Source organism: Hirundo rustica, chromosome 2, assembly GCF_015227805.2.
Source record: "Hirundo rustica isolate bHirRus1 chromosome 2, bHirRus1.pri.v3, whole genome shotgun sequence".
Taxonomy (NCBI): domain Eukaryota; kingdom Metazoa; phylum Chordata; class Aves; order Passeriformes; family Hirundinidae; genus Hirundo; species Hirundo rustica.
This window is the reverse complement of record NC_053451.1, coordinates 47,689,546-47,712,399: the sequence shown is the minus strand read 5'-3', so window position 1 is coordinate 47,712,399 and position 22,854 is coordinate 47,689,546. Positions and strand designations below refer to the sequence as shown.

Here is a 22,854-nt window from a genome sequence, read left to right as displayed (position 1 = left end):
GTAAGGGCACGTAGTGATAGGTTAAGGCTTTTAAAACTGAAAAAGGGTAGATTTAGGTTAAATAATAGGATGAAATTCTGTACTGTGAAGGTGGTAAGGCACTGGAAGAAGTTTCATAAGAAAAGCTGCGGATACCCCATCACTGAAAGTGTTTAAGGCCAGGCAGGATGGGTCCTTGAGCAACCTGGTCTAGTGGAAAGTGTTGCCTGCGGGGTTTAAACTAGATGATCTCTGAGATCCCTTCCAATCTATGTATATCAATTAAAAAAAAAAAAAAAAAAAAAAAAAAAAAAAGGTATTTTCAGAGATATAGATAACTCTAGTGTTATATATGTATAACATGGCTGGGGGTCACAAAAGCTTTATCAACATTCTTTGGATCTGAAAACTTTGTTAGCAGGTCATCTTTGAAATCTATGCTGAAACAGTCTAACCATATAATTCCCAAATCCCTTTTACAGAATGTCAGAACAGAATTGTGATTCTCAAAACACTCTGCTTTAATAAGTTACAATGTCATTATGCTTCTGCTGTCTTTTACTCTGTTAACACATTTCTTCTCTTGCAAGAATAAATAATTTCTTCTTTTGTTAAAACAGTCTGCCAAATTCCCAAACACTAAATACTTTCAAGAATGTGCTTCCTTGTTTTCTGACACTGCTACAGTATGAGCATTTTTAGATGGTCAGCAGCTTCAGAAGCAGGAGCTTTAAGGACATCAAGTACTGTAAGAAGTGATTTATCTGACACTGGCAAAATGTCACAGAGGCAGATGTAAGATTGATGTCCACATCTAATTATGTGCGTGTAAGTGCAAGATGATTCGATAAATGAAGGCTTTCCATAAATTTGCAACATTGCAGCCCTTTTTTGCAATAAATTATTGTAGGCTTTTAAACATAGGCAAAAAGAAAATACTTCTTTAAGAGTAATGGAAACTTAAAATACTGAGTTTGTAGTGAAAAGCATTGAATGCTGAGGGAGCATTGTTGCATAAGGGAAACAAAAATTGTACCTCCTATGAGAAGTCAGAAAGAAAGGAGACAGGAGGGACGTGAGAACACCTTCTGTTGGCCCAAGAGACGATGATGAACAGAGCTGTTACTTTTGCTAAACCTCTCACACAGACTCCTAGAGAAGTAGGATTTTCTTTCAGTATTTTAACACTTAGATTGCAGTATAGGAAAAATTTTCTTCGCTTTCCTCCTTTGAGTGAGCCCAGGAAAATATGATTCTTGCTTCTTTTGGCTTACTAAGATGAAAGGAGATGGCTTCGGTAGGTCTCCAGTTTTGTCTTGGAACAGGACTTCTCTTAGGTGGATTTTTTTGACTATCCTGTTTTAATCTTTCCAGCAAGTTATTTTCCAGAAACAGAAATGTGCAGAATCCACCTTCTAGTGGAAGGTGTTCCTGTACATGGCAGAGGGGTTGGAACTAGAGGATTTTTGAGGCCTTTTCCAACCCAGACCATTCTGTGATAACAGAATAAGTCCACATTCAGAAGGCATCACAGCACATTGAGTTCATGGCCAAAAAAAAACTACCTAGTAAAGTTTTGTGAAGAAGGCTTTTATCAGGGTTTTGTCCACTAAAACAGATTTTGGCCTTAAAATTCAATGTGTTTAGTATTTTTTTTATGCTGTGTTTAGACCTGTGGCTTTGAATAAGACTGATTTAACTCAGTGGAACACTTGAGCATTTTGCACTACAAATGGGGCTGCAGGCTTGAAGCGTGATATCAGTGTTGTCTTTACAGGTGTCCTGGGGCTTCTCATCGGAGAGTTGCCCTGGAGAGAAGGAAAACGAGCAAGCTGCCAGCAGAAGCAGAGGGCGAGAGCGGTGTCGGCGGGCCGGAGCAGCCCAGCAGCCTGTCTCCGGACGCTGATCAGGGAATAGTGCCAGCTGAGCCGAGCTTTACGTCGCCCGCCCTGCCCGCGTGGACAGACGAGCCCGGCATCGACAACCCGCCTTTCGAGGAGAGCACGGTGGCAGACAGTATGTCATCGCTTATCTTCTCAAGTCTCTTTTGTCAGATGGGGAAACATTTGTGGTGTCAGAGCTTGTCTCTTACCAACTGTGAATGTGCATCTTCATCTTTGGCTCTTTTCCTTTGCAATTTCTGGAGCTATATTAGTGGGTTTTGATTATGTGCAAGTTTACAACTGAGATAAAGTCACAGGAAGGAAAGAGCTATCTCAGAGTGTGTGCCAGCTACTGTGGTGCTGCATCGTCATTTATTGTGTCACGGTGCAGTAGTTCATGTTAATCTGCAACTGGGACGGGCCTCACAAGTGAGATGGAAGGAGTGTAGTTTCTGTAAAATTACAAAAGTTGTTTTCTAAGATGAGATTTATTTTTCCCTCTTCACCCTTTCCTCTCAACTGGATCAGCCTTCTTACACACAGAGTGCTGTTCTGCTCAAGGAAAAAGGCAGCTGAATTATTCCTGCACCCATATGCACCGAATGAGCAGTAACACCTTTAGCATCTGGGATTTTAGCGAGGAAGAACCAAGCCTTGCCATAGAGGAAGGTGGTCCTGTCCCCTTTCTTCTCCTCTGTATTTGCCATCCTTTAGCATTCTCTTTTTTCCTCTTTAGTTGTCTCCATGTTTGCTTCAGAAATGGGGTCCCTTCAGTTGACCCAGTAACTCAATAGCAACTCCTCATGCAAATTGCAATTTGCAATCAAATCAACTCATCCAATTGCAAAACAAAAGAAGTTATCATGGGGTAACCCCTAAAATGCATTTTTATTGTCATAACCAAACACAAATCCCCAGGTGACCCAATGAAGGATATAAAATTTATTATAAAGGATGGGGTACAAAGGGTTCAGAATATCCTGTTCCAATCCAAATGACCCCATTTCAGGAAGCATGGATGCTAATAAGTCATTAGCTCGTTTCTAACAAGCTAGGGTTTTCAACAAGTGGTGGAACTGATCCATTTGCACTGGTTTAGTTTTTTGTTAAACTGCTGCTTTTTGGCTTGTCTGCAGTATCTTTTGGTGATGTATTTTACTGGAAGTGAATGAGGTAGAAAAGATATTAATTGTCTTTCTTTTTAAAAATAATTGGCAGCAAATCAACAGCCACCTACCTTGCCTGAAGGAGAGATCACTACTATTGAAATTCATCGGTCCAATCCTTATATTGAATTAGGAATTAGCATAGTGGGTGGCAATGAAACACCTTTGATCAACATTGTCATTCAAGAGGTTTATCGAGATGGGATCATTGCCAGAGATGGAAGACTTCTTGCTGGAGACCAAATACTTCAAGTATGAAAGCTAATTACATATTCTGTCTGCTTGCTTTCTATTCACTCCTTGCAGAATTGTTGTTAAAATGAGATGGAAGATTTTTCTTGTCAGACTATGTTGTGTCAATGTTAGCTTTGCAATTATCAGTTGGAAAGCAAATTAATATTCAGAGCAGAGCCTGTTGTTCTAGCACTTTTGGCTATCATGCTTTATGCTGTTTGTCAGACCAGTCCCTGGAATTCTCTTTCCTCCCTAGCATCCTAGCATCTGTTGTCAACATTTAAAATACAAGTTTATCTTTCTGTTTTTTAAATGTTGTTGGGACTCAGTCCTTATTTCAACTTTATGCATGCATTCCGAAGGAGCCCAAGGTTATTTCTGGCTAGCAAGTTGGCATAACTTGTCCTATATAAAAAGCAATTTGTGGATTGTAAGGCTGGCTTCATCTAAATTGTTACGTTAATCTGGCTTTACTGTTGCCTTCCAAAAGGTGAGGCAGTTGATTGGCATCTCTCAGAATGTATAAAAGACCCAGTGATAGGCTTCAATGGAAGGCTTTAAAGCAGGGTGCTCTAAGTATTTAAAGAAAAAAATAAACAAAATGTAAGTTGTTTTTGATCAAGTGTGTGTTTTTGGTTTGAAGTAATTAGCTACAGGCAGTAGAAAAAGATCAAATTCTGTTAATTTTGAAGATTTTAGCTTTTATTTTAGGGGATGGAGTTGTTTATACAACAGTTAAGAAAGACAGTAACTGAGGGCTACATAAACAGAACAGTCATCCAGCTTCTATTTTTAATCATTCCACCTGAAATAAATGTATTATCATCAATTCAGAGTTACTTCAGTAAGAATGTTTGCTTTTGATCTGGCAGCCTAAGATCAGGCCAAATGTAGTTGTAAGCCTCCTTCATTTCACTGTTTTGAAATCAAGCTGATAGAAGTAGCTTAAAAACTGTAGTTACCCTTGGAATAAAATTAGTTTGCACTTCAGAAAATAAAGTCCCTTTTGAGAAATGTGCCTTTTTCCTCTCCTGGAATGTAAGCGTAGTGGCTGGCCAAGAAAACAACCCAGGAGCTTTCCAAGATGTTGCTTTTCAACAAATAATTGCAGACACTGATTGAATGCTGCCTCATTTATTTTTATTCTAAGGGCTCTACTTGTTTGACAGAATAGGGAGCTTGAGTTCCAGTGAAGCTTTGGAAATTCCTGCTGTTTGGGCAGGTGTCAGTTACAGTTTCCAAAGCCATAAATGGCAGTGAATTGACTGTAAATAGGAATTTACTAGCTGCTAGTGAGTCTTTCCTATCAACAGCCTGGCTGTGAGGCTGTCAGATGCTAAGTGGGTGTCCATGAAAGTCCTTCTCTCATGCCAAGGGAGTGGTACAGAGGGTAAAACCTAAAATTTTTGGGGGAGATAGAATATCTTTATTTCTTTGAATTTACCTGTGCAGGTGCTGAGCTGTTGTATTAAAATGATCAGGGTCAATCTCTTCCATCTGTAATTAGGTGCACTTAGGTGCAGCTCAGCATGCACACTTGGGTTGGATGTTTCTGAAAATGTCTTCCAGGGCTTTTATGAGCTGTAGAGATCTAAAAGAAAGAGCCAGAAAGGACTATGAGGTGAAACTCAGCATTTTCTTGCCCAGTCAAACAAGAAGTATTACCCTTTTAAGAGTTGTGGGAACAGCATTTAGTAACAGCTACATAAAAGCTTGTGTTGTCTGCAAGGTACAGATAGGTGCCTAACATTTTCAAAGTGCTCTACAAATGGTCTATTTTTTGTGCTGGACTGTGACTGTAATTCATGTGAAGCGTGTCCTAATGAGAAACTCTTTCCCCAAGAAGTGCTAAGGCTGTTTTATTCTGAAATTTTAAACTGCCTTCTAGAAAGAAGAATTACATTTTATTGCATATATTCTTCTGTGCTTTCTGAGTGCTCCCATATTTTATGTATTTACTTTAGCTAGCTAGAGCTAAAAATAAAAATGGATTTAATTTAAGGGCTCTGATGGGTGGGCCCTAGTTGTTTTTGTGGGAGGCAGCTCTAAATGTTATTTCTCCTAGCTATGCCTTTTTTCCCTCTGCCCAAGGTTACAGCCTGTCTCAGGGCAGTAGCAAAGCAGAACACCACCGTGGTTCTGTCTGAGCTCGTGGTGCTGCCAGCAGCAGTGGCTTTGTGCTGGGTTTTGGGCTGGAGGTGTTTCTCAGGAAGGGCGCAGTCCTCCTTCACCATTGGAAACCACCACAGCCCAATGGTTTGGCACAGACTTCGGGGAGCCCCTCAGCTCAGATGTGTGATATAAATGTGGCAGTTGTTGTACATAGATTACTTCGTATATTTTGGTAATTTTAATACAGCTGTTAGATGGTGAGGAGCTGCATGTTTGATTTTACTTAGGTTGCAATGGAGAGTATTAAAAGGCTCAGGTAAGGCATATCAATCAGTACAGACCATTCGGTGTTAGTTTCTGTCCGCTGAAATCGTGGGGCATGGATTCCTCCGCCAAGGCTAAGGATGAAATTCTAATGTTAACTTTGAATCCTTTCTTACAAAACAAGGCAAGCACAGCTTTTGTGCTGAATTTTCGTCATACTCCTCTTTTCTGCCATATCTCATTGTACTGTCAGTTCTTACCTTTACAGTACAAGAAATGACTGAAGATTACTGATCTTTGTATCAGTGGGCCATAAAACAAACAAAATTCTTAGTTCTAGATAGAGAAAGTTTAATATGCTTTTCATTTACAACTGAATTTTGGGTGATACTGGTCTGAAACTCTGGCCTAGTTGAAATCTGTGGAAAATCTAAGCTTATGGTAAGACTTGAGAATTAGTACAACTACCTTTTTTTTCTATTGTCTTAATGAAGCAATTTCATTATTCTTGACTTCAGCTTTTTTAAAATGTTTCTTCACATAATGAAAGTACTGCATATTGTAAGAAACAAGCTTGCATCAGAAACTTGGATGCATTCTTTTTATAGCTGTGATTTTGCAGTTTTAAGTGATGCTGGGCTCGACACTGAAAGCACATGCCACGTTCTTTTCCTGGAGAATAAACAATGTAAAGGTCTAAGGAAGACAAGTATAGGACACCAAGAGGACAAAAACCTTGTCCTGCAATGGCAGAGGGTGTTCACTTTTGGGGACATGTTATCACCTTTGTTGGAAAAGGCCTAAAATAGTACCAGGGGAAGCTTAGATTGGATATTAGGAAACATTTCTTCACAAAAAGGTTGTTAAGCACTGGAACATGCTGCCCAGGGAAGCGGTGGGGTCACCATCCCTGGAGCTGCTTAAAAGACACGTAGATGGAGACACGGTTTAGCGGTGGAGTCGGCAATGCTGGGTTAACGCTTGGGCTTGATGATGTTGAGGGGCTTTGCCAACCTAAAAATAAGTTTGGAGATCGAACATCCAATGTGAGTTTGCAAGAAAGAACGGAGGGACGAGAGAGCAAGCCTAGTAAGGTCAGACATGTAGGTCGCTCCTAAGCTGGTTTTGCAGCGAGCAAATTGTCTTTGGAAAGGACTTGACTAAACATATGAAAACACCACCGTGACTTTTCTTCGCTGTTGTTTGGCAGGTCAATAGCTTTGACATAAGCAACGTGTCCCACAACCACGCTCGAGCCGTGCTGTCGCAGCCGTGCTCGGTGCTGCACCTGACGGTGCTGCGGGAGCGGCGCTTCGGCAGCCGCACGCACAGCCACGCGGACGCGCCGGGCTCCGGGCGGGAGGACAGCTTCCAGGTGACCCTGCACAAGCGCGACTCCAGCGAGCAGCTGGGCATCAAGCTCGTGCGCAGGACCGACGAGCCGGGGGTTTTCATCCTCGACCTCCTGGAAGGGGGTTTGGCTGCTCAGGACGGCAGGCTCTGCAGCAATGACCGCGTGCTGGCCATTAACGGGCACGACTTGAAGCACGGCACGCCGGAGCTCGCCGCTCAGGTTATACAGGTAATTTGCTTTCCCTGCCTTGAGCCCTTAGCTCGCCTTTATTTCTAGGGTCTGTTCCCAGACAGAACGGCTTGTGTGGGGCCTAAAAGCCTGTGTCAATGTAATTTACAGTGATTTAACGTTCTGAAAATAATAGTGAAGAACAGGATCTGCTTTGGCACCTACCAGATGAACTTCAGTGAAAAATGCATTAGTATTCCCTGGAATGCAGCCTAAAGGTTAGATGACAGCTCATGTGAGCAAAGAGAGTAGCCTATTGTAGCCTAATGCTTAGCAGGGAAGAAGAAAAAAGAGGATTATTATTATTCTATTTATGTATGTATTGTATTTTAATCTCTCAGTAAGCTCTGTAGAAGTGGGGGTTTTATTGATTTGCCTATGCATGGAATTGAGTTAAAACAAGAAAGTAATTTGTCAAATGTTCAAGTCAACAGGTAGCAGCGGGGAAGTCAAATAGACGTTTTCCATGAGTTCAGCATGGTACAGCTCACTTTCTGAGTGCTCAGAAAAGGGCTATTTCCAATGCCTGGTTATGTTCTGGACATGAATATTACCCAACGTGTGTTGCAGTGTGACATATGACCCTTCAGTGTCCCCACAGGAAAACCTTTACTTCATGCCTTTTTCCCAGTCTGTAAGGAAACAGATGCAGCATTTTGCTACTTCCTGCTGATGGGATGTTGGTGAAAATGGCTCTGTTTTTAGGAAAGTTGAAATATACCAGTAGTATGTTCCTGCAGTCTAGTGCAGACATCTTTGCTTAAAGCACCACATAAAGAACTCTGATGTAAATGAGTAGTAAATACTTGTTGCAGGAATCATTTCAAGAGTTTTCTTTGCAGTGAAATTAAAATAACAGCAATCTTGGGAATGGTAATTTCAGTTTCACAATTTTTGTATACAGTAATTGGAATTTAGCATTGGGTAACTTATCTTTTGAGGTGTGGCTTTGCAGCAATAAAGAGATGATGTTTTATTAATGTCTGATAACTGGGTCTTCCAGTATTCCCCAAAATCCCGAATATGATGGTATGCTCATGTGTAACATCTTTCTTGCAAGTTTCTTTGGGAAGTACCCAAAGCTTTTGATCAAAAGCTGCAGAGCTTGGAGCTATCACATAGGCATTTCGTCCATTTATTGCTGTGTGTTGCTGGAGTTCACAGAGGCTGCAAATGGAAGGGGGTGAATTTTAATGTTTGAAGCTTTGTAACACAAAGTGAGAAATGGTTCTTTTGACAAAGGATTTTTAGCTGATGTAAAGGTAACATCAAGGTGAAGAAGGAATGTTCATTTCCCCCCCATTCTGGGGTAAATTGCAAAAAGAAGCAAGTAAGGGAGTGTGCAGTCTAAAAAGGAACTGGAAAACAGGGTCTGCTGTTGTCATATGTTTTCCTCCCTTTCTAATAATCAATATCCTATCCAACTTGATGACCTAATGTGTCCAACAGGCGAGCGGGGAGAGAGTGAACTTGATCATCTCTAGACCCCTGAAGTCACAGACAGTCAGCATTATCCGAGACACCGGGACTCACAACAGCAACTCACACCAACACCAATCCCACCAGCTGTTTCACAGCAGACCTAACTCACATAAGGTCGGTGCTTCTCCTTCTGAAAGGAAAAAATACTGGTTTCCTCATGTGCTGCTGTGTGTCTCAAGGCAAGCTAGGAGAAAGGATTTATTTTATTTTTTTTTTAACTAATTAGTAAAAAATTGGCGATGACTTCCAAGTACTCAAGTCCTGCATCATGTCTGGAGTAGGAACAAAAGATACACAACAGGTTTTCAATGTGTTTTTGGATTTGCTGACTACAGTGAAAGAAGCAAGTTCCGTGAGCTCATACAGCTGCAGTTGTTAGACCTTGTCTAAGACAGTGGCTGGTGCTCCTGCATGGAAGGGCTGTCATTCAAGGGCCATCATACAGTTTGTGTTGCTGCTGTGCTGGCTGCAACCAGGAAAGAGACGTGCTGCCCACCATCTAGCATATAAAGAGCATGTTGGAAGGATGTGTCATCTTCATGAGTCAGCAGTCCTGGCTGCAAGGCTGCTGAGTACTGCAGGGTCTCAAGCAGGGAGAGAAAGGCAAAATGAAGAGACATCATGAAGCTAGTATCAAATTATTTGGAAGACATGCAAAAATAGAGCCTGTGCTTGAGATGTTCTTGTAATTAGAAAAATACAGCTTCTCACTCCTAAGAAGTTGACTTTGTGAAATAATTATGTTGACCATGTCAACAAATCCACCCTCCCACCTGTCCACTATTTGCTTTAGTATTTAGCGTCATATATTTCTGTGGAGATACTTACATGCATTGATAGCATTTTCTTTTGAAAGTGGGCAACATGTCAGAAGAGAACAAGTAAGGCTCTAGTAAGGTGGTTTTCCTCCTGAGGGACAAAGGTGAGGCTCCTGAATACCATGGCTCTGGGTACTTGCCACAGCACTGGGCCATACCCACACAGTGATTAGTTTGTTGATGGCAGAGCTTGAAGCAAGTTTGCGTGTGCCAGCATGAGCTGTGCTCTTACCACAGTTCCAAAGCTGATCCAAAGTTGGATGAGTGGATCTCCCTCACAGATCTTTTAAGATTGGAAGTCCCATGTAACAGCAAGGGGACGTTTCTCATGTTTTGTATCATTTATCTTTCTCTCACTAACCGGTAGTTGGCTTCGAAGCCTTGTGGCCTAAAATATGTTTATATGATTGTGTGGCAGCAGCCAGTCCTGAAGCCTTAGACATGAACTGTCTTTATAAGCTACAGTGTGTTAACTTATAGCTACTTCCATGATTAATGTGTATGTGAGGAGCAGAGCCAGTCAGAAGGAGCACATCACATTGGTGGTCAAAGAAGACAATGTTGTCATTTTCCAAGAGAAAGCAGGAGAATATATACATAATATATACACTTTGAAGAATATCCCAGGTTATTTCTTTCATTATTTTGGATTCTTTGCAAGTATTCTGTCAGCTTAAGATGCTACCACAGGTGTATGTGCAGTGGTTTGAATCTCTTACCTAATAGCCTGAGGGAAGGGCTTCAGCAAATAAAATTTACTTTGATTTAGATTTAAACTATTTTTTTTTTTTTTTTAATTGGGCAGAACTAAATACGGGCTGAACTTCATCATTCAGTTGCTGGAAAATTTAATATAGGATCTATTCTTGTTTGAAGCTCGAGTCTTCATTATAATCATTAGGGAGGCTGCTCAAGGTACCCATTACAAGCCATTGGCATTAATTTGCCTTAGTTTGTTCTCTGGGAGGTTCTACATACCAGCTGCAGAAGAGAACATGATGCATAAGGGCTTTAAAGGGTCTCTTACTGTCATCATGAAAACACATGTTTTCCTTTCTTGGGAGCTTCTTTGTAGTTCTGGGGCATATTCCACTGAAAAATGAAGTAATGCTAATGTTCATCAAGACATCAAAAGATTTGTATCTGGTTTGTCTCCAAACTTTTGACCATATGGTTTTGTAGTGCAGTCCTAAAATTTAGCCTTTTCCAGTGCAGGATGTTAGGAAAAAATAGTTAGATTTCAATGTGGGTCTTTATAAGCTTTCTATCTATGTTTAAGTGTCTACATCCATGGGGGTTTTGTTGGTGATTTGGGTTTTTTGTTTTTGGAGGGGCAGAGATCTGACCTAGAAGAAACTTAGTCCTTTTAAACTGTTCTACTGAAGTGCCAAAGTGTGGTTTTGGGGTGTGTTTCATTGTTTTGTTCTGGTTTTTGGTTTTGGTTCGCTTGGTTTTTTTCCTTAGTTTTAACAATGTTATTTATCCTTGTTAAACAGGATCTCTCCCAGTGTGTTACATGCCAAGAAAAGCACATTACTGTGAAAAAAGAGCCACATGAATCTCTGGGAATGACAGTGGCAGGAGGCAGAGGCAGCAAAAGTGGCGAGCTGCCCATCTTTGTGACAAGTGTGCAGCCTCACGGGTGTTTGGCAAGAGACGGCAGGATTAAACGAGGTGGGGTTTGGCTTCCATGGTGGCAGGGCTACCTCTCGTTGCTTTTTGATCACTGCATTCTCTGGAGTCAGGTGGTGTCAAAAAGTCTTCTCACAGATGTAGGAAAATGCTTATGGATGCTTTTCTTTGTGATTTAATAATGGAAATACAGTATTTAGTGTTGCACTTTAACCTTTTATGGGAAGGGAATGTTTACAGCATGATAGCAGGGGAAGTGGATAAGATCCGGAAATGTATGGTTAAATTCTTTAAAGCTGATGGTAATCCCCTGAGCTGAGGGTCTGCTGTGATGCAGACACATGCTGGTTTTGTGTTTAATTTGGTGTGTTGTACCACATCTTTGTCCAAGGAATCTCTGCTCCCTGGTATAATATCTGAATTGCAGGGAAGCTCTGATGACAGGCCACAGCTCACCCGCACAAAATTTGCCCTAAAAGCTACATCAGTGTTAATCCTGGTTGCAAAAAGCTTTATTATCCTCTAGGACAGTATGAGTTTCCTGGTCTTCAGGGGTGCTGCAACATCTGTCCTTGTTCCTTGCCTTTGTAAAAAGGAACGAGGAGGTGGAGGTTAGGCTCAGCATAGGTGAAGGCAGTCCTGCATAACTGATAGCAAAGCATTTGACAATTGAAACATATTATGTCATATGTGAATCAGAGACTGCCTATGGCATCTCTGCCATTCACAGTTCACAGAATTACAGAATGTTTCAGGAAAGAAATTTAGAGAAAAAACTTCACAGATTGTACATTTAAAAGAACAGTGTGGGAGCATCCTTCTATGCTTCTGAGAAAGGGAGATTTACACCCACACACCAGCAGGTATGCTTTCTTTTTCTGTACTACTATGAAAAACACACTTGATAGAAGAATCCCTATTGTTCTTGCATTGTGTAACATTAAAGTAGCCACAGAAGCTACTGGGAGGAAGAACCTTTTAAAAACTGAGTTTCCTACCAAATGCGACCCAAGTGTTTGCACTTTTGCTCTGGTTTTTCTGGCTTTCATTGGTGAGACATTGTGTGAAAAAGGAGTCTACCACTGGATAGTTAATAACATTCTTGTTTTCATCCTGGGGCCTTTAAAAAATGTAAAACTAAAATTGTGGAAATCCTTTTCTGGCTTTGACTCTTTCCAGATTATCTTTTTAGAGATGCTCCGTTTCTTTCTTTGAATTAACTGAGTTTTGTACCAAACTTTCCAGAAGTTTTTGAATTCCATTTTCTTCTCCCAAGTAACAAGTTATTAAAACCAGATGAATTAAAGCACTCTGTGGAACCTCACCTGTCTGCAGTAATTGGTTACTTTGAGGTGCCTGCGTTGTTCCTGCCATCATTCTTCCTTCACTTTTAAAGTTAGGGTGAACCTGTGATCCACATCTGGAAATGTTGTTTCATGGTATCTGCAGTAGCAGTTGCAGCCAAGCTCGTGAGATGCTTAAATAATTTCTATTTCAGATTTTCAGGGTAGTATCCATAGGAGTCACAGTATTTGGTGTGTTATGTGGAGATGAATTACACTGATCCATCTTGATACAAGCTCAATACATTAAAGTTTCAAGCTGACAATATAAAGGCTTCAGAGCTATTAGCCTGCTAGTTCAGACTGTCTGAGGTCCAGAGACTCCAGTATGGAATGGACCCGTGGCGTGGGAGGTGCTGTGGGTGGCCAGGACTGTCGGACTGATGTGCTCTCCCTCGATGCTTTGAACAGGTGACGTGCTGCTGAACATCAACGGCATTGATCTGACCAACCTGAGTCACAGCGAGGCTGTGGCCATGCTGAAGGCTAGTGCTGCCTCTTCAGTAGTTGCCCTGAAAGCCCTGGAAGTCCAGATTGTAGAAGAACAGCCCCAGGCTAATGAGGAGCAATTGAGTACCATCAGTGAAAATGAATACGATGCCAGCTGGTCGCCGTCGTGGGTCATGTGGCTGGGACTGCCAAGGTACGGAATTAATTGATTAAGTACTTACTTAGCTGTTTTAACCTAAGTCCTGCAAGAGACATAAGGAAGCAGAGACCTGCTTAGTTGCAGCACATCTCCCTTTATTTCTGCCTGGCCATCTTGGCTGTATTCATCTGGCAGTGTGCTTGGGAAGTGGGCTGTGAACAGGACCAATGTTTCCTTAGGAAACCTGAAGATGTGGATAGACTGGATTTATCTCTTCACAAACCTTAATAACTACCCACGTGGAATCTTCTGTTCAGACACAATTAATCTTTCTTATTGTTTTATTGTACTGTAATTTTCTACAGAATATCTAAAACAAGAGCAATTACTAATAAAGCCACAAAGTATATATACATCTGTCTCTTTGCTACAAGTTTATGAGGCCAAATGCTTAACTTCAGAATATTGCATCAGGTTTTGGCCATTCTGACAGACTCTTGACATGTCCTGTGCCAAGACCGTAGCTGTGTAACTATAAGCTCACACTGGTTTTTTTCAAGAATCCACTACCATCTCTGCCAAAACCAAAAACTCTTGGAGGTTTGCAACAAGCTCCCTCCCCTTAACTACTCTGCAATCTGCTGGACATCACTTCACTTGTACTCCTCGCTCCCTTGAGGCTGCAGCTTTAATTTCATTCTGGCATCACTTCTTATCAAGAAGGGCTCCTACTGCAACTAGTAGAGTTGTTAACTTCAGTCAGGGCATGCAGGTTAATTCCTTTCCCTCTGATGGATTTACCACGTCTGTACTTAAAGTGTAAAACCACAACACGAACCAGACAGACTGGGAGCCTAAAGCAGCTGATGATAACACGACCGTGCATTGGCCCTCCAGAGGTTTCACTTTTTCTGAGTTTAACTGTCAATTAATTTATCTTTTATCAAAGTATTAATGAGTAATCTCAATAGAAGTCTCTCAGTTTTGGTAAATACACTTCCTTTTCATGCTTTAGCAGCAATTTACTTCTTACCTCTTGGTTTAAAGCAGTATCAAACAACAGTAAAGAACTCGGTATCTTTTTACTGAAAAGTTAATTTTTATGTCTGTTTGTTTTTTAAATTACAGTCATTGCCAATTTCACTGGCAATAATTTTCTCTAGGGCTGGTGACATATAACAGTACAGTAAGTGAAGTGTGATCTGAATTATTTACATTCTCTGTAATAAAATGGTTAGTCAGTTATATTTTCATTACTGGTGATGAATCAGTACAGAGGTAATTTAGATTGTGCATGGATTTTTAATTTTTATTTAAAGTAGAAAAACCTTAAACTAGCTGGGGGTGGAAGACAAATGCTATGCATTTTTGACTTACAAACTGAACACATCAGGTATTGATTTTCCACCCACATTGTTGCCACCTGTGAAATGCCTAAAATGCAGTTATATTACCGTCAGTTTGCAGAGTTTAAACACTCAACTGTGTTTAAGTATTTTTTCTAGCACTGCATTACTTCTTTTAAAACACTTTTCTGTCTCAAGATTGTGGGGGTTTTTTGGTAATTGGTTTGAATATTGCAAAATTACTCTGGGAACAGAGGTCCAATCACCATCCCTCCCCTTCACTTCCACACTTAGCGCAGTGGTGATGATGAGACAGCAGGTGCAGTGCCTACTGTAAAACCATACGCGGCTTTTTCTCTTGTTATCCTGTGCTTCCATTCCACAGCTGCCTGCATAGCTGCCATGACGTGGTGCTGCGGCGGAGCAATTTAGGGAGCTGGGGCTTCAGCATCGTCGGTGGCTACGAGGAGAACCACACAAACCAGCCTTTCTTCATTAAAACAATTGTTCTTGGAACTCCTGCCTACTTTGATGGAAGATTAAAGTAAGCCAAAGTAACAATGGGAGAAATAATAACACTATTAATAACAGCAACAATAATGAACCACTTTTAAATAGCTATGTGCAACCAATTGCTTAAGGAAATACACTGTAGCATCTTGTGCTGCTGCATCGTGCAGCCCTGTAGTGTTTTGCCTCCCTGATGGGTGGGATGCAGGGAAGTCACAGGGTGTTTCTGCTGGGGAAGGGGCATCTCAGAGGTGGTGGCATCTCCTGTGCTCTTCCCCAGCTGTGCTGCTGATGTCACCCACTGTCTCCCCGGTGAACTCCACTTCAGGCCAAGAGACAACGTGCACTGTATGTGTGCTGAACTAGCTAGTTTTTGTCTTCCTGTAGAACATCTAAAAGTCAGAACTTCTGCAAAGTGGGCAAAACTGCTTTATGCTTTCACATTGCCTTCTGGAGCCGCTGCTGGAAACTGATACTGAAGATGGGTGCTGCTGCTTTAATAGAAGGGCAAGAAAGTAGATGATAAAGATTTCTGAAAAGATTGCTAAGGAACCAAGTCCCTGTGGCATTACCCTGTCATTAGCTGGCAGGAAGGTCACTGATAAATGAAGCAAGTTCAGCAGAAGCCCCTGAGATGGTGGAGCTGGAGCACTTGCCCCACAAGGAGAAGGCTTCAGGGGCAGCCAGCAGCTCCTTTCCAGTACTTTACCTGGAGATTATCAAGGAGATGGACGCCAGCTTTTCAGTGGTACAGGGTGAGAGGATGAGTGACAACAGGCACAAATTGAACGAAAGAGCTTGAGACTGGTTATGAGGACAAACTGTTTCCCTGTGAGGATGGTCAGACCGTGTATTGCATGGTCTCTGCCCTTGGAGGTTTCTGAGACTACTGGGTAAAGCTCTGAGAGTGCTGGTCAGAGCTTACAGCTCACCTTGCTTGCAGTAGAAGGTTGGGCTGTAGACCTCCTGAGGTCCCTTCTGACCTTAAAGATTATATGATTTTACTTACATGTTGCATTTGGAAGCAGCCCCCAGGTTTAGTCTCCAGATATACATACTAGCCTCATATAGGATTAGTTCAGAACTAGGACTTAAAATGCCCATTAAGGGATCTCTTGCTCATAAACTTGATTTTTTGTGAAGGTGGCAGTCAAGAATATGCAACTTGAAGTTTTGTGGCATGATTTTTACATGCAGATTTTCTTACAAAGTGACTTAAGAAAAGAATGTACTTATGCCTAGAGCCTTGACAGTAATTGATTTTTCAGTTCAGTGACTAAATAAATAAATGAAAAAATAACTTGGCTGAACACAAAATTACTTTTTTTTTCCCAACTGTGGAACAGTTTGGATTAAATCAACGATCTCGGTTCAACTCAAATAATTTCAGATTGGGGGACTTAATAACTAGAAGTCTTCACACAAATGGCAATTCAAGCATCATTCCTAAGAAGAGTGGAAGAATCGTCATGGTCACATTTACCCCCTTGTAACCTGTGGAAAATATGCTCTTGAGTGATAATGTGATACAGTACTGTCTTTTCAAATGTACTGTTCCACTGAAAATACGGACTTAAAAATGGGCCATCAGTGAGGGAGAGCTGCTTAGAATTTGCACCTTGAGTTATTGTGGGGCAGGTCTCTTCTAAAGCTGTTCTGTTTTGTTTAAATTATCTAAATGGTAGGCTGGAGAGGAAGGGAGTAAATAATTTCACAGTTCAATTGTTTAGGCAGTTTTCTGCTTACGTGATCTGTCTGGTGATTTTATAGAAGGCAAAATGACTTCCTCAGAAAGGCTGTGGGAGTGAGATGTCATTCAGTGAACTGTAGCGCCTTGGTTTGGGTGATGGGGTTCCATGGTTCAGGCAGAGAAGGACTTCTGAGTGCACATTTGACTGGTGTTGGTAACTCTGCTTCCTCTTCCTCTCCCTCTGCTCTGCCCTAGGAAAAGCTCAGGAGAGCATCTTTTTGCCATCCATTTTGATGCTTTCAGTACTTGAGTGGATCAGTTTCAAAAAGTCCTGTTTGGTCTCCAAATCACATTTGACTACTCTGGGGAATGTCACACACTCAAGTTGCAAAGCAGAGGTGTCTAGAGAAGAAACATGCTCAATACAGAAAGAAATTAGGTGCCTTTTTGGAGTTTCTCTTGAGGTTTTTAAAACCAGAACTTAGCCCTTCAAGGTCACTTTTCTCAGGGCCAGAAAATGGCACCCTCACAAATTTCTGTTACCCATTTCAAAATGCAGAGATGCTGCAATTGAACCATCTGCTGAGGGAGATTTCAAGCCAAATAGTTATATTTGACAAAATCATAAGCCACTGAAAACAAGGTTCTTAGTTGGAATGTGGTTGGTTGGTAACCATAAGTATCTTTACTTACACCTCCTACAGGAAAGGCATGTTTGGTGTAAATGTGTTATCATCCACACAAACAAACAGAAATGCTTATGTCATGCACATGCTATCTCATCTTTTCTTGATTCCATCAGGTCTTCCCAAATGTTTCTGTACAGGTTTCTATATAGGTCAGCTCTTCTCATGTTTCTATACAGGTCAGCTCTTAATGCAGAACTATCTTGGTATTAGAATTGAAATAGAGTGATTTAGGAATTTCCCAGATGAGTTTTGGATTAATCCTAGAATTATTGGAAGTTGGAAGGGACCTTTTAAAAAGTTATCTAGTCCAACACTCCTGCAACGAGCAGGGGCATCTTTCAGTAGTAGGACAGACTTCAACCTGAACTGCTCTGGGAATTTTAGCGATGTTTTCCAGCCTGATGCAAACCTGCCACCACAGCGGTGAAGTGCTGTTTGTTGGTGTGTGCTCTAATTACTGCAGAGCAGGACTCATAATGTGTTCCTTTTTCTTCTTGTGTTTTTTAGGTGTGGTGATATGATTGTTGCTGTAAACGGACTATCCACGGTTGGAATGAGTCATTCTGCGCTCGTTCCCATGCTGAAGGAGCAGAGGAACAAAGTGACTTTAACTGTGATTTGCTGGCCTGGAAGCCTCATATAGAGTTGTGAATCACTTCGGTTCAAGCAGCGTCTTTCTCCAGATAGCTGGCACAAAAATCTCCTCTCTCTTTTTTTCCCTATTGATGCAGCTGGTTAAAAGCAGGGCCAAAACTGCTGTATTTTCCTTTTTCACAGGTCTCTCAGACTTAATCTACCTGTTTTGCCATCCTGAAATAGCTGTTTCTGTTTGCTATGTCTGTTGCTGACACAAATGCAAATATATTCGAGCTCACAGAGAAATCCCCTCTGGCTTTTCCCATCAGGCTTGTAGGGTCAGCGGAAGAACTTAGCAGTTCTTTGGGTTTCTCTGCAAAGTCCTTAAGTTGTATTGTGATATATAACTGTAACATTCATGTGCCCGCTCTTCCCAGCAAAGAGAAGGTGTGTCGGTACAGAATGACACATCTGTCTGCTGCTATGAACCAAAGTCTGTTTCCAAAGGTTACATCGCTTCATTTCGTAAACCTTCCCATTTTTGATTCCGTATTTCGGACTGATTCAAGTGTTCCATCTCACTCATCAGAAATTACTCGGTCCCCCAAATTTTTCTTGCAGGGCATCAGTGTTCATAGAAGAGTAGGACAAAAGCCTGATATTACTAGAATTTTTATAAAGTGCAATAATTGGACTCTTTGTTAGGAAACTTTAATATATTACAGAGTTTGTACCCTATAATGACAAGAAATACGGAAGTAATTCCCGTTGCAATGCTGGCAAGGATTCTTGTGCCCAAGGTCGCCTTTGAGTGAATGGCTTGCAGTATTAGACTTTACTTTACAAATGAATGTTTTGCTATGTCAGAGAATTTTGATGAACATTTTTATGAAGATCATTTTTACCGTTTCTATTGTAGTTGACAGCTCTCTTTATTCAAGTGTGGAAACAATACTTTGACTTGTACTTTCTAAATGAGAGAATTATTTCCAGGGAAAAAAGCAAGCTGTTAAAAAATCATATGTTATGGTTAACAGGTGAGCAAGCTAGAAGGAAAGCTCTTTGATTTCAAGTCCAACTGCAAAGTAAGCTGCAAAGTTCACTCTTACTGTCACCTCCTGACAAATGTGCAAATGCCTTGATATCAAATGCTGAAAAGATCTCTTTTGCATTTCAGGATATTTTTTTTTTTCCTTTAGAGAGCACCTGCTGTTGTCAGTAATACTGTTTGTCTTGGATTATATTTAGTATTTTTACAAACCAACCTGTAACTTCTAGACTCTGCCTTTCCATGATATTTGCAGGCTAAGCACCCACTTGTTTAAGAAAAGAGGGGTGGAGCACAGAAAGAAATGTGCTGACCTGGAGCTAACCCTGTGTGTTGTCAGTGTTCTCAATATTTGAAAAGAGCTTCATTTATAAACCAGGTTCCAAACCTGAACTGATTTTATGAATGACCTCTGTATTGTACTATTAATTACCAGAGAATGTATTTGAGAGTCACAGCATATTTCAATTGTGAAGCATGAACTTTATTTTCAAACTTAGCTGGTATAATATCGGGGCATATTATCGCATGTCATTATTCTAGTAGCTTTGTTTTCAAAAGAAATAAAGTTACTCTTTTGCAGAAAAAAAGTTAAAAATCACATATGAACAGTTTATTCATCTCTGTAATGTATACTGTTGGTTTAATTTCATAATATTAAAATACAAAAGAACGTCCTCTCCAGTATATTACTGTAGTGAGAATCCTTGTTTCCGAAGCAAACACCAAATTTATCTGATACTCTAACTGATTTAAGAACCAGTTTTCTCCCATCCCCAGATGGTGTTTAACTGTATGCTTTGCCCTTAATGCAGACTTTTTTGTGAAGTACATCTTAGTGTGTAGGCTTTAAGGAAGTTTTTGACATATGTACTAGATTTACTGGGTTTTATTTTAAAAATTACATTTTTCATTCAAAATCCTGCGACAAAATATTTTTAGATTTTTTTTCCTTTTATATGTTAAATGTAACAAAAGCATGGGTTAGCTTAAACTGTGCAGTTTTGTTTCTGTGTGCTGTAGCTTTTGATCAGAATATCTAAGTGATAAAACTTTTTGAAATAAATTCATTTCCTGAATCATTTTACCCCTTTCTCTTGTAGCAGCATAGTTGGGTTTGGTTTTCTGTGCCTTCTGTTTTAAATTATTTCAAGATTATTTTTTTCCAGATATTGTTATCTAATTGTATGGTATTAATGAAGGATGAATGAAAATAAAAGTTCATTCTACACATTGTAATAACTCAAAAGTATCGTCTCACTCTTTGCAAAAGGTATGGGGAGCTTGGTGCAGTCTTGGTTTAAAGATATTTTTTTTTCTCCTGTGATTTATCATAAATTACAGTTAGTGAATGTACCATAAGGGTCTGAGGGTATGCTTATCCTGCCAGGGTGACATACCAGCTGTTTAACCATTAGTCCCAGCACTGAGAAGTGTTTCTAAAGTGGGGTAGAATCTGTGCTTTATGGTACTTTGCCACAAGTAGCGTTTCCTCTTTCCCCCTCCATGCCAGCTGGTACTGATCAGCTGGAGGATATTTTCACAGCAGAGACTTGATGCAAGGAGACACTCTTGCTGGAAACATCAGTTTTACAGCAGAAGCTTGAGCCTGCTGGTTATCAGTTCGCATCTCCTGCAGGCAAGGATGCTCTATCCTTAGATGTCTGCAATGCTAGAACAAGTCTAAAAGCAATTTCTCAGTGATTTGCAGTAAAGTTGCCCCGAGTCTGTATTGCTGCTCTTTGCAGTAGTTATGAATAGTTGAGTTCCTTTAAAGGAGAACCATCCTATGTAGAGAAATGCAGAAGAAACCTGCCACATCTGTCAGTAGGTCACGAGGTCTTGTATTTCTTGTAAGGTAGGAGCCAGACCATCAGATTTTCGGTTTACAGGCAGATGAACTGCTGCAGGGGGAGGTGCACAGGGCTTTGTGTAAGGTGGTGGACTTGATCATCTGTGTTCTGGAGAACGCCTTTTCCAAACAACCCTAGGGATCTCCAGTTAAGAACAGGAAAGAGCTTATTCTGCATCACAGCATGCCAATAAAGTGAAATCTAGAAATCGTTTGCCACGCTAAACTTTCTCTTTACAGTCATGAACAACTGAGGGGAAAATAATGTCACAGAAGAATTAAAAATATATATTAAGAATATATTTCTGAATTCTGTAATAGATCTGGGGTGGATACAATGCAAATCTAAGCCTGGTTCTCAGAATGTGACCCAGACAATATCAGAAGCAAGGCAAGTTCCTTCTTTTAAAGAAACTTGACCATTTACTTCTAAGGCAATTTTAATGGATCATAAACATTTATTAACAGCAGCCATGCAAACACTGAGTTGAGGCAGTACGTGCTACATGGCCCAAGAAAAAAAGGTGGCATAATGCCAAGTGTGCTGGCTTGAAGGCAAAACCAGCAAGAGACTCCAAGTCAGAAAAAAACCCAATTTAATAGGAGAGAAAAAAAAAGTAAAATAAAACACATGCAATGGTACAAAAGATCACTGACAGAGTCAGAATACAACCTGAAACCTTGGTGGTAGCAGTCCAGATGAAGTGGTCTTGTTGAAGCAGTGTTCCCACAGAAAGGTCTGGTAGCTCTTGTCCTCTGGGAGTCCAGTGGGTAAGGCTGCCTGTGCTGTCCCAAATGCCAGATTATATCCAGGTGGGAATGCTTGGCTCCTCCCCCTGGGCGGAGCATCTCACAATGGGCTGATATCATTTTATCAGTTTTGCAATGGGTCCTTGATTGCCCATTAAACAGAGATAGCTCCTGGAGGGAGTTATCTATGAGTCATGCAGCAGGGCATTGATGGGCCATTAACAGAAGATAGTCTGGAGGGAGGGGGCAAGGGAAACACTGCCCAACCTAGCTTCAACAGCTCATGTAGGTGGTGGTAGAATACATACTTTGGGCACATCTTACATTGTAACCTAGGTCACCAAGGAAGGTCAGTGAACATCCTCATCCCAGTTGTTGCAGGCATCTTCCAGGTGAGCTTACTTATCTAAAAAGTGGTTCTTTGTAGACACACAGAGAAAAGAGAGACCTAGTCACACCTGAAATAAATCTGTTTTGCTAGTGAAGAACAATTCTTAAATTACTTGTTGCTCAGAGGATGTGACAAGGTTTTAGACTTTATACTTCTGGGACGATTCAAATAACATTATATGCATAATGAAGCTCACTCCTAACTAAATGTTAATGTTGTCCTTCTGTTTGTTGCCATACCACATATGGCTGAGTCTCCTGAATATCAGCAGAGCTGTGTGGATGCAACACCCATGTCAGTGATGCGCTGCACCTGATACTGTGGAGATGAAATCCCTTCCGTAGCGTCACTCAGAAAACAAATTGGCTCAAGAGTCTGGTAACAGGCAGCCTGCTCAGCATCAGCTGTGGCATCCACTGGTCCTGAAGCTGCTTAGAAGGAGAAGGAATGTGGTTGGGTTTGGGGGTTGTTTTTGTTGTTGATCAATGCTGGTAAAGGCTGGCTGGGGGAGTCTGTGGGTTGCAAGCCCAGCCAAACAAACAGCATGCTCCTCAGTGAGGAAGGCCAAATTTGCACAAGGGGGGATGAGGGCCAAGTACTCCCATCACAGGCTGGGGAGGAATTGGACATGAAATAGAAGGTCAGCGCCTATTCTGTGACTCTAAAGCGTATCTAGGAGGGGCTGCCCCTCTTTGCTCTGCTTCACAAGTAGTAGTCTCTACTTCCCTCCCAGATCTTTCCTACCTTGGCTTACCCACAGCAAGCAGGTGTAGAGACCCTGTAGAGACCATGGCTCAGGTTTAGAGAGAAGTGGGAATAGCTTTGAGGCCACTTTGCATCCCACAGCAGCCTGCCATGGTGGTGATACCAGCTTCACCTACATGGGAGCCAGTGGTCCCAGTGGTGACTCAGTTTTGA

General features: G+C 41.1%; 1 protein-coding gene across 4 annotated transcripts in view; it reads left to right on the top strand.

Moving 5' to 3' along the window:
* The window catches only part of LNX2 (ligand of numb-protein X 2), a 58,537-nt gene extending 39,004 nt beyond the window's left edge, over positions 1–19,533 (top strand). For all 4 annotated transcript variants that reach the window (XM_058419454.1, XM_040056494.2, XM_040056495.2 and 1 more), the window contains 8 exons: positions 1,757–1,995; positions 3,081–3,280; positions 6,849–7,220; positions 8,670–8,816; positions 11,017–11,194; positions 12,907–13,138; positions 14,816–14,974; positions 17,827–19,533. In XM_058419454.1, the coding sequence (XP_058275437.1) occupies positions 1,757–1,995; positions 3,081–3,280; positions 6,849–7,220; positions 8,670–8,816; positions 11,017–11,194; positions 12,907–13,138; positions 14,816–14,974; positions 17,827–17,962 (1,663 nt within the window). In that variant the 3' untranslated portion in view covers positions 17,963–19,533. The remainder of the gene's footprint in view (positions 1–1,756; positions 1,996–3,080; positions 3,281–6,848; positions 7,221–8,669; positions 8,817–11,016; positions 11,195–12,906; positions 13,139–14,815; positions 14,975–17,826) is intronic.
* The last annotated feature ends 3,321 nt before the right edge of the window (positions 19,534–22,854 follow it).